General features: G+C 43.3%; 1 protein-coding gene across 2 annotated transcripts in view; it reads left to right on the top strand.

The window, feature by feature from the left end:
- The window catches only part of SCCRO4 (DCN1-like protein SCCRO4), a 71200-nt gene that overhangs the window by 26358 nt on the left and 32554 nt on the right, over positions 1-12288 (top strand). For both annotated transcript variants that reach the window (XM_075688183.1, XM_075688184.1), the window contains exon 7: positions 5604-5712. In XM_075688183.1, the coding sequence (XP_075544298.1) occupies positions 5604-5712 (109 nt within the window). The remainder of the gene's footprint in view (positions 1-5603; positions 5713-12288) is intronic.

Here is a 12288-nt window from a genome sequence, read left to right as displayed (position 1 = left end):
ACACTATATGTTCAATGGCCGTTGAGTCGGGGATTTTACTTTACCACTTTTAAAACGAAACTACTGTTTAAGCGGTGTTACGAAGGGCCTGCAAGGGTACCGACCTACAAAAATTTCCCAGCCAGCTGCAGCTGCGGAAGTGGCGAGCTTCCCAGAAGCGATCTTGGAACCCTTCCCACCTGCTGCTGTGACTCGTTTTGTAGGGACGACGATGTGCCGCGTCAACACTCCCTTGGCACTGCTATGAATAGACGCGGTCGGTGGACCAAGTATTGTTAGTAGATTCAGCGTCACGGCTTGTTTGAAGCGGTGGAACTCCTGGGAGAAGATGTCTGGCGGCTGTCTCATGGGGCTTAGAAGTCATGAACAGACGTGGCGGCCATTGTCTGCGGAGTGAACACTGGAATGAAGAGGTGCCTGCTCGGAGCAAGATCCGTGTCTGCAAAAACCCTCTCACCTTGGTGTGGTCAGTGAAACCTGTGCGGAAGTGAGTGTGTAAACCCTCCCCCTCAAAGGCGGGTCAGCTACAATGACTTTGAGCGCTCCGAATTGGTAGCACGTTGAACAGCCGTTTTTCCCTCACATAGGGATCTGTTGAGGACAGAGTGTATTTAAGGATCCGTTGGCGGCTCCTCAGGGCGCATTCCTCTTTCAGTCATGTTAGACTGACGAACTGTAACGTGCTCATGTAGATACTGTAAATAACTCCCATATTCCTCGTCCTCGATGAGAACAAGTCTTTCCCTTCAACAACATCCTCAGCGTGGATAAGTTGGACGATGGCATGTGCCAACTACCATCTATGTCATGGCCGAACCCAACCATTACTGTGGGTACAGTTTAATGATGTTTTACTGTAGTTGCACATTTGTAGCGTTCACATTGCTCACAACTGGAGACATATGTAGCCATAGCATGATGTATTCTTGGCCAGTAGAATCATTCCTCAGTGCAGCGCAACGTCGTGGCAAAATCCATTTGGGTCGTTATGCATCACTTGGAGGACGCCGTGGCGCAAAGTCCTAGGTATGACCAGATGTAGGCGGGTGTCATCTCCAGACAAATTCCGCTTAAAAATAATATCGACATTAGTGTCGACAGGACACTAATGTGACTTCTCAGCAGTGGATGTGAAGAATGGAGCCGAAGTGCAGCCATTACGTTGTTCTGCATGGAAAGTGTCAAGGTATGGAGACTGTGAGTCAAGAGCGGCCAGATATTTGTTGAAATTGTCGCTGTTGCACTCCATTGGGGGAAGGGGAAGTCGCAATAGGCAGTCAGCATCCACGTGACGATGGCCATCTTGAAGCACACCTCAAAATCATATTCTTGTAAACGTAAAGCTCGGCAAGCAAGCGGCCGGAAGAGTCATGGAGACCAGTGAGCCAGCAGAGCGAGTAGTGGTCTGTGACGACAGAGAATTTCTCTGCTTCCTCTTTAAATAAAAGGCTGTTGATTCATAGATATTTTCATGAACAGTGGTTAAATTTGGTAATTTTTGCTTTTCCTTCCTGTTTGGCTGTTGCCTTGGCTCTCTCCCTTAGTATATCGCTTAATTTCTCAACGCCTTGCGACTCTTGTCTCTAGTTGCCAATTTTGCACGATAAGGGCTGTACAATTAGGGAAAAACCAGACGAGGTAACAGGTGACAGTCATATTGCTTATGTGTTTAAGGGTTATTGCACTGTTTGATGATGGACGCTGTTTCGCATTATTTTCCATCTTATCTAACTCATATCATGGGTATATGGTTCCGAGGATCCGCCAGCATCGCGGCGAGCTGTCACTCAAGGAAATAATGAAGCAGAAGGAAAAGTTAAATGCAACTGGCGTTTTCTCCAGCCACAATTTGTTCCTTGAGCATACAGACCAGCTGACTACTAACTGAATCCCTTTCCCGGTTCCTGGATCAGTCTAAACAAAGAAGGTTGAACTAACAAAGCAACAGTGATGCGCGTGACTATTGAATAGGTGGTGACAACTGAATGTATCTCGAGTTAATCGTGTGGGCACCATATCAATGAGAAAGCTGGCCTTCGCACCCCACGAAATGCCGATAACTACCGCCATCCAAAAGGAGTGAAAAAGGCAGCAAAATGTTGACTGCCGAATAGCTGTTGTGTCTCAACATTGATTTGGCAGCGCTTTAGGAATGTGTATGAGGAGTGGTGGCGTGGGCGGGGAGGCGGGAGGTATGCTGCTTAATTTCAGGGGGGAGGGGGCTGGGCCCCCGGAGCCCCCCCTGGGTACGTGCCTGACTCATGGATAAGTGAATGGAATCAATCATTGCAATAAATGCCCTGTGTTTAGTAGTCAAATGCAGCGCAAGATGCTGCCATCAGCATTGCTTGTCATGTGTATACCTCCTGGTAGTTTCGTACTGGTATGTCTAGGCTAGAGGTTTCTGCAAAGTCCTATCTAATGTATGCTGTGGTGCTAATGCTAATTTTGCTATGGTGGTGCATGTGGTAGTTTTCTTAAAGTGTGAAATACTGTTCATCTATCTTTACTGCAAGCGAACGTCGTATGTGTGACTCTTCTCCATATCAATCTATTAAATCATGTTGAGTAATAGTAGAGAAAGGTATGTCATTATTTGTTGTTCTGTGCAAGTTCATGGCTAGAAAATCTTGGTGCATACTATAATTTTCACCCTTACAATCTGTGAAAAAATGACAGTAGAGGGTTTTAGCAGTGCTATGTTTCCGTACGGTAAGTGTAGTATATGGTATGGTATTACTGTTTCGTACTAATCTACTGTGATGACCGAACATGTTTTAGCTGCGTGTGGCTTCTGTGTGTACGGTAACATGATAATGATTGTAGTGGCTAATATTCATACCTTGAAGAATATGAGAACTATGTGCTGTGCAACATTAAGGTAGATACTAGAATGCTTTAGCTTGTCCGTACACATATTGCCTACTCTTTATGGAAGTGCCGGGTTACGGCAAGTGTGGATACCAGTCACAAAGCCGGCAGCGACATCTTGCAACAATTCATCCAACAACATGTACTAGTACCTTTTCTTACCACACAGGTGTTTTTGTCGAAGCAATATATAAAGAAAAGGACTGTTTATTGTACATTGCATTGCTGCTGACACTCTACACCAGCAGATAAGTAGAATATAGTTGGTTACTGCAATGAAAACACTGCGTCCCCTCCAAGCAAATTCTGCATCACTGGCGCCACCAACCTAAAGTGTGTGTGTGTGTGTGTGTGTGTGTGTGTGTGTGTGTGTGTGTGTGTGTGTGTGTGTGTGTGTGTGTGTGTGTGTGTGTGTGTGTGTGTGTGTGTGTGTGTGTGTGTGTGTGTGTGTGTGTGTGTGTGTGTGTGTGTGTGTGTTTGTTTGTTTGTTACGTTTTTCGTTGTTTTATTTGATTTGCATTCTCTAGCTTTTCTTTTCTCATTTGGCCTGAGTATAGTACTCGCCTGTTACGAAGGGTATGGCCACAAGTTGTTTAGTTCAGCTCAAGTTTATGCTTCCGATTAGAAGGGCTGTCATATTTGCTGCCACTTAGTCTCAGAAAGTGGATTAAAGTTAATTCACTCTTTGGTCCTACCATGGTGAAAAAAACATGCGACATGCAGACATTCACAACATGGACTCTGTGGCTGACGGCAGTTTCTTGCTATGTCTTGGCTTGGTCTGGCTCGGCTTGCAAAACTCTGTGTGCAAGTTACTGTATGTGGCGTAGACTCCTTATCATCTACTATGCCGTACAGAAAGTCTTCCCGAACGTAAAGTGCGTGCATGCGCAGACATGGCCGGTACGGTATTACCGCACTTAACATACGGTAACTTAACACTGCTAAAACTTGCTGGTGAGGGCAGTTGTATTAAAATTGATGTGTTTTCAAGTGCTACTGAGAGTTTCATCTTGGGGCATAAATTATTAACTGTCATGTGAAAACATGCATTTTTGTTCCTAAACTCAGCTTCTTTCTTATATTGCCATCCTTGGGCAATTGTTCTTTTTTTTCCTTTTTTTCAATTAGCTGTTCTGCCTAGATGCATACTGATATACATGTACACTGTATCACCCGACTGCCACACTCTCAAATGAGAGTAGCAGTATTGTAAATAAATAAATAAATAAATAAAAATGTTTAACTAGCCTGTATTAGGTCCCCTTTAATATATGTTAAATTGTTGCTTCATATGTTCGTATGTGGCTTCATGGCAATACACTTCGCATTGCTGTGAAGGCATATCTGAAGGCAACATTCACATATAGCCTTGTACCGCATTGTACTAAGGCTGCACCACATATCCACAGAGAGCAGTGACGAAGCCAGTGATGACCCGCTGCAGTGTCCCAGTAGTTATGATCATCTGCTGCTGAGCATAGTTTCACGCTCGATTGTTAGCCGTAACAGCTACGTTTCAATGTTTCTATATGAAAAACAATCGTCTACTTTATTCTTAGGCTGTATGTTAAAGGACTCCAGGTAGTAAAAATTTATGTGAATTTCTTCACTGTGGCAGCTCTCGTTCCCAGGTGTTGCTTTGGGATGAGCTCGTGAATCAATCAATGCACTGCATCGGGACATACAAAATAATATCAATTTCTGTAGTGTTGCCTCCTGCTCGTAGTCATGCCAGATATCATTTATAAAGATTTTGTTGTTGTGTGGTTATTTGCACTGTTTACATGCTTAATTTTTTCTTTTTCAAAGGTTGTACTAAACAAAGGTGCACTTGGTGGGCTGCTTTGTTATATGTGTGTGTCTTGCCAGAGCAACAATTGTTTCTTACCAAATGGCATCTTATTTACTAGCTCATTATCAAGGTCCCAGCTGGGCAGGGCATACTGGTTAGGGCATCAGTTGTAGAGTGAGTAAACTAGAAGTAGGGGTTTGGGCCTGTTGGTATATCTTTGATGAACAAAAAACAGCATGATATGAAAATGGGCATAGAGTTGGAGATGACGCTTTACGCTCACATTCAAGCCTATGTTTCCTGCTTAGGAATCATTGCTGCACTATTTTGTAAGAATGAATGTGCAGGTGCAGCAATCTTATTAATGTATACAGATATAACCATAAAATTGTTATGAAACCATAACTCTCAGATTTGTAGGATTATCACCAAGCAGGACATTGATTTGGGTGATTTGGCGCATAGGTTAGTTTGGGAATGCAGCACAAGGAATACAGGGACAAAGAAGTCTAGCGTTTCATGTTTTCTTCCTCCCTGTCTTTCTTGCTCTGTGTTCCCCAGCTAATTACCAACAACTAATTGATAATAAGCATTTGATCAAACGGTAATGAAACAACAATTTTATTGCATTATTTTTCAAATACACTGTTAGATAAAAACTAAGAATTACATTTGAACCTCTACATTTGAACTTGCTCCTTTAAGTCAGAAAGAATACAGTTGGGCAATTGAGGAGTCAATGGAGATGAGGCCTCAGCTTGAACCATTAGAAAAGTTCCAGTAATAATAGTATACTTGCATAATTTTTATTCTGTAAGTTCATTGAGCGATGCAGGAACACATAACTTATCATATCTGAAGGGTTAGCTCATCTGCATGGTGGAGTACTAGCCATTCTGCGAACCATGCACACAGGTTGATATATTTTATTTTACAGGTGCGACTCCATTCAGAAGATCCAAGGGAAGCTGGACTACTTGAAGTCTCTGTTGAATGACCAAAACCAGTTCAAGAGTATCTACAGATATGCGTATGACTTTGCTAGGGTGAGCTCTTATAGTTGCTTAAAATGCTGGCACCATCACTCTTTTGGGCAACAAACATTTTGCTCAGTAAATATCCAACAGTGTAGAATTCTGTTATCAGCACAATAGGTATTAAAGAATGGTTGCAAGCCTCAGAACCATTAGCATAGCTGCCAACTTTTATGATATTATCTCTTAAATGGCCTGATGTATGTAGCTTGTTTATGATTGCCATTAATTATTATTTTTGACATGAAAGTTTTGTGCTGGGCTTCACCAAAACATCATGCAGTCATCATCGCACAACTCCACGAGGTGGCGATACTTTGCCACTTTGTGCCTACCTAATGGCTAGAAAATTAGGCATAGAAAGGTTAGAAAGGTTTTCTGTATAAAAGGAATTGTGCTCTTGATGATATATATTTGTTGCAATGAAGATATTTAGGTATAATTTGTTTTATGACTGAGTAATTTTGTAGACAATTTGGCTGGTACCCTAGACACCTATAAGGGTAGTAAAGATGGTAGTGCTTGGAATTGTCTTGCAGTCTGGCTCACTTGGCATTCTTGGTGCTTTTCTCAGGTGATTCTCAACAACCGTCACCACTCAGTCAGCTCATACCATTTTCCCGCGCCTGATCACCTTTAAACAAATGCATGGACGCTCGCGTGTGATGCCACCGAAGCTGTAAAGATGTGGTTTCACCATATGCGCACTCACCGTCGCGTTGGATATACCTATGAGGTGTGGTAGCCTCGGGAGTGCTGTATACATTGTGCAGCAGCTGGCCTCACGTGGTTGCCACCGCTCTCATTGCTTCACCCTTTGAGTGAAACCATAATTAATAAAACTGCGCACATTTATGAACTTGTATTTGTGAATGTGCGAAGAAGCTGGCCACTGCTTCAGAATGTACAGGTTTCACACTCTTGTTATGACCAACTTCTCTATAACAGGGATTAACACCTGCCAGGGTTGCTTAGTGGCTATGGTGTTGGGCTGCTAAGCATGAGGTCGCAGGATTGACTCCCGGCCACAGCAGCCGCATTCCGATGGGGGCGAAATGCGGAAACACCCATCTACTTAGATTTAGGTGCATGTTAAAGAACCCCAGGTGGTCGAAATTTCCAGAGTCCTCCACTACAGCGTATCTCATAATCAGAAAGTGGCTTTGGCATGTAAAACCCCATAATTTAATCTAACTTTTCAGGGATTAACAAATTTTTCATTGAAGTCCAATTTAGGGCAAAACTTATTTTATAAAATACAAATACAGTAAGCTTCTGTTAATTGAACTACGGTTAATTCAATTTTTTTATTACTTTGATCCTGACTGAAAGTCTCAGCTGGTGCCCCTCATGCATTTCTATTGGCCCAAGCTTTCATCATTTTAATTCTAAAATTGGCCTTCCGAATAATTGGAACTTCACCAGTCGGCATGCACTCACCTGACCCCTATGGTGACCCAAATAGCAACCTCTTTAGTGGCAGTGTCTGCCTTGATGGAGCTTAGGGGCAGTGTATACTTTGAACAAACATCAGCCTCCTGTCAAAAACACCTATTTTTGGCCTGCCCGAAGAGGATCTTCAAGCATTAACCATACCTTACAATACCTGATTATGATGTTTACCCAATTCTACCGGGCATTTATTTTGTTTAGCTTCAAGAAAATTGGGCCGAAAATTGCCCGTGCTCTGCAAATTGCCTGTGCGCTGCAGTTTGCAGAGCTGGATTTTTCACATGCACTCAATTATTTGGATGACTCACAGTGTATAATGGCAACCAATATATTTTCCACCGTTACATAAGTACTTCTCTAGTAAACTTCACTAATAATTTCTGTTTGTGGCACTGGGCATTCCATCTGTGACTATAAAGGGCCTGTTCACAGCATCACTACAAAAGTTATTTTAAAAAATGAACATCATCATCATAATCAGCCTATTTTATGTCCACTGTAGAATGAATGCCTCTCCCTGAAATCTCCAATTATCCCTGTGCTGTGCCAACCGATTCCAACTAGCACTCACAAATTTCCTAATTTCATTGCAACACCTAGTCTTCTGCCGTCCTCTGTTGCGCTTCCCTTCTCTTGGTATCCATTCTGTCACCCTAGTGGTCAAAGGGTTATCTAATCTGTGCATTACATGGCCTGCCCAGTGCCATTTTTTTCTCTTAATGTCAATTAGAATATTGTCTATACCCATTTGCTCTCTGATCCAAGCCGCTCTCTTTCTCTCTTTTAAAGTTATGCCAAGCATTCTTCATTCCATCGCTCTTTGCGCTGTCCTTAACTTGTGGTCAAGCTTCTTTGTCAGTCTCCAAGTCTCTGCCCCATATCTCAGCACTGGTAAAATGCACTGATTGTATACCTTCCTTTTCACTGATAGCGGTAAGCTTCCAGTCAGCAGCTCACTATGTCTGCCGTTATGATCCAACCCATTTTTATTCTGTGAATTTCCTTCTCATGGTCAGGGTTCCCTGTGATTGGTTGACCTAGGTAAACATACCCCTTCATAGACTCTAGAGGCTGACTTCCGATCCTGAACTCTTGCTCCCTTGCCCGGTTATTCATCATTATCTTTGTCTTCTGCATACTAATCTTCAGCCCCACTCTTACACTGTCCCTGTTAAGGTCCTCAATCATTTGTTGTAACACGTCTGCAGTGTTGCTGAATAGAACAATGTCATCGGCAAACCGAAGGTTGCTGAGGTATTCACCATCGATCCTTACTCCTAAACCTTCCCAGTTTAATAGCTTGAATACTTCTTCCAAGCACGTAGTAAATAGCATTGGAGAGATTGTGTCTCCTTGTTTGACCCCTTTCTTTATAGGTATCTTCCTACTTTTATTGTGTTGAATTAAGGTGGCTGTGGAATCTGTAAATATTTTCCAGGATATCTATGTAAGTGGTCTGTACTCCTTGATTATGCAATGCGTCTATGACTGCTGGTATCTCTACTGAATCATACGCTTTTTCGTAATCTATGAAAGCCACATAGAGAGGCTTATTGTACTCTGCGAATTTCTCGATAACCTGATTAATGACATGGATGTCATCCATTGTAGACTATCCCTTCCTCAAGTCAGCCTGTTCCCTCGGTTGAATAAAGTTCACTGTTGCACTTATTCTATTGGAGATTAATTTGGTAAATATTTTATATAATACTGGGTGGGGAGTAAGGTAACGGGCCTATAATTTTTCAATTCTTTAACATCTACCTTTTTGTGGATTAGTATAATGTTTGCATTCTTCCAGTTTTCTGGGACCATTCCAGTCGATAGACACTTCGTATAGAGAGCCACCAGTTTTTCTAGCATTATGTTTCCTCCATCTTTACTTAAACAGACTGTTACGCCATCTTCTCCTGCCGCTTTTCTCCGTTTCATGTCTTGCAAGGCGCTTCTGACCTCATCTCTAGTTATAGGAGGAATTTCTGTAGCCTGTTCATTATTGTTTCAAAAGCAGTACTCCTGAGTCCTCTGGGTACTGTACAGGTCAGTATAGAATTCTTCCGCTGCTTTTATTACTCCTTTGAGATTGCTGATATTACCCTGCTTATCTTTCAGTGCATACATCTTGGTTTGTCCTATGCCAAGTTTCCTTCTCACTAATTTCAGGCTGCGTCCATTTTTTACGGCTTCAGTCTTTCTCATGTTATAATTTCGAATATTGCTTATTTTCACTTTGTTGATCAGTTTTGTCAGTTCCGCGAATTCTATCTTATCTTTTGAGTTGGACACTTTCATTCTTTTGTTGTTTCTTTATTAGGTCCTCTGTTACTTGGGAGAGCTTGCCTACTGGTTGCCTTGGTGCCTTGCCTCCCACTTCAGTTGCTGCCTCTGAAGCCAGCCTCGTTATAGTTTCATTCATTACCTCTAAGTCATCATCATCCTCTCTTTGTTCTAAGGCTGCATATTTGTCTGCAAGTAGTACTAGCCTAAATTTGTCTGCTTTTACCCTTACTGCCTCTAAATTGACCTGTTTCTTCTTGACCAATTTTACTCTTTCTCTTTTCAAATTGAGGTGAATCCTAGCCCTCACTAACGTATTGTCACGTGGTAGTGACGGTGAAGAAAGCAGCAATACGATGGAATACAAAACTAGCTTTTATTGGGCGAACCTGTGCCCACAAAAACAGCCTACACTTATAGCACAACGATAGCGGCGAACACGGTCGGCGATCGTCGGAAATCTGATCAGCGGGTCAAGCGCGTCGGCTTTTATAGAGCAGTCGTCGAATGTTCCAGACTAATCGTTCAGACCCGCATTTCTTCCACAAAGTTCTACACCATTCGCGTCAGGTGATGAAATCAGATAACATAAGGTTCGGCGACAACAGACAGCGGATAGAAGCATCGATAACTTTCCAGAAACTTCGGATAAATGCAGGCGCGTCCTGCGCTGTGCAATAACATTTGTTAGGCGGCAAAATGTGGTTGTCCGGTAAAGATAAGTACACGTGTCAGTATGATCACTGCACTTTACCCTACCTATCACTTCTACATCCTGCACTATGTTGGGATCGGCAGAAACTATGAAATCAATTTCATTTCTTGTTTCACCATTAGGACTTTTCTAGGTCCACTTTCTGTTGCTAAGTTTCCTGAAAATGGTGTTCATCTTATTACAAATACAAAAATATGCACATTCAGCTGTATATTTTATAAGTGACAGCAGCTTTGCGTTGTCTGATCATTGTCCGTGCTTGCATAGTATGTAAACTTATGCCGTCGACTGCACATAAATGGTAAGGAAGGTTACATTTTTCACTAATTTGACAGAAGCAAAAGCTTTATTGACAGCTATACAAAGCTCTAAGCTCCTTCCGAAGGAGATAGCCTTCCTATCTCATTGATTGCAGTTTATTGCCCCTGCGCATGCAAAATTGCTTTCGTGCTTTGAGATTGTGGTAAAGTGTGTGTGTGTGTGTATATATATATATATATATATATATATATATATATACACACGCACACACACATATATATATACATACGTACATACATACAGTGAAACCTCATTAAAACATAGTTGGCCGGAGCTCAGAAAAAGTATGTGCTAAACGGTAGTACTGTTTAACCGAAATTGCATGAGATCGACCACTTACCTGTCAAAAATGGAACTCAGAGAAGGTGCGATGAAAGGGGACAAAAACATGCAGTATTTATTCACTTCGACCGACAAGTGTTATTTTCGTTTGATGCCGCAGCGGCCTAGCAGCGACAACAGCCTCAAACTTACTGAAGCTGCAAGGCAGCTTTTCAGCCGGCCCCATCTTCTCGGCAAACACTCGCACGGCAGATTCCTCGTTGGCGTTACGTATTGTTCGTGCACACGCGCGATAGCGCTGCAAAAGTCATGGGGCGCCTTTTTCATTGCGGGGTGCTGTTCTTGTCGTGACGATTGCATTCATGAGGCTGACGTAATGCACAGCTTCTGCCACTGTCGGGCCTGAATTGCCCATGCTGTCGCTTTCCGTGTCGTCCTCATCACTCTTGCTAGCTGACATTTCGGCAACAACAGAGAACGATAGCAAAAAGTCGAACCTTGCAGCTGACATCTCTTCGCTGTGGCAACAGCGCTGCCGAGCAACCTCTTCGCATTATAAATGCCACACACCGTAGTCAACAGCAGATCCCTGTCGCGTGCTAGCGCAGCCGTCTTCGTGTCACATTCGATAGCACGAACAATGTCTAATTTTTCTTCTATGCTGAGCATCCGGCATCTTTTTTATCCGAGCTCCGGCATAACGCGAGTCCTCGCTTGTGCGACACCACAACACTCTCTGGCACGCCGCCGAAATGATGTTGATGTTGATGTGGCTTCACGCGCAAATGCACAGGGCGTTTGGAGATCATTGTTTCAATCTCTGAGGCTAGTTGTTCTGCTGGGCTGCCCGATGGAGACGAAGCACCGCCGTGTTTATGCGACAAAAAGTGGAAACACTGCATGCTAACTGATACGTACGCAATACGTATGCGGATACAAACGTATGCAGATAGAAAACACATTATGTTTAATGGCCGCTGAGTCAGGGATTTGAATTTACTGCTTTTAAAGCGTTTAAGCGGGTACGGTTTAACGAACGAGGTTTTACTGTGTGTATATATATATGTATATATATTGTTACGCATGAAGAAAACAAAGACCCGTGAACGTGCTTGCGGTCCCGAGTGGGGGAAGGAAGAAGAGAACGACGCTGAGTTGATCAACCAGCTGGCCGCTCTTGCGCTGACCTTCGCGACCTTAAGTAAACGGTCCTCTTCATCCGTAAGGGTTATAAACGGTCTTCTTCGCACGTAACAAAGTGGTGGAGGTGCGGGGTATCGCTCACAACAATGGAACCGTCACTGCCGCAGCTTCGTCGAAGCCGTCGACTTGCCGGTCTCCCGCCATCAGCCGTGACCGTCTTCGAGATGCCAGAAGAAGGAGCCGCTCCGAGGGCAGCGCTTAGCAGTGCACTGCCATACTACAGAGTTCCACCCACCTTCGGAGGCAGAGCGGGGGAAGACGCCGACGAGTGGCTCGTCCACTACAAACAAGTGAGCAAGTCCAACGGGTGGGATGCAACCGCTCAGCTCACCAATGTG

Source organism: Dermacentor variabilis, chromosome 4 (assembly GCF_050947875.1).
Source record: "Dermacentor variabilis isolate Ectoservices chromosome 4, ASM5094787v1, whole genome shotgun sequence".
In the NCBI taxonomy this organism is placed as follows: Eukaryota; Metazoa; Arthropoda; class Arachnida; order Ixodida; family Ixodidae; genus Dermacentor; species Dermacentor variabilis.
The sequence above is the reverse complement of the archived record's forward strand: the minus strand, read 5'-3'. Positions and strand labels throughout refer to the sequence as shown.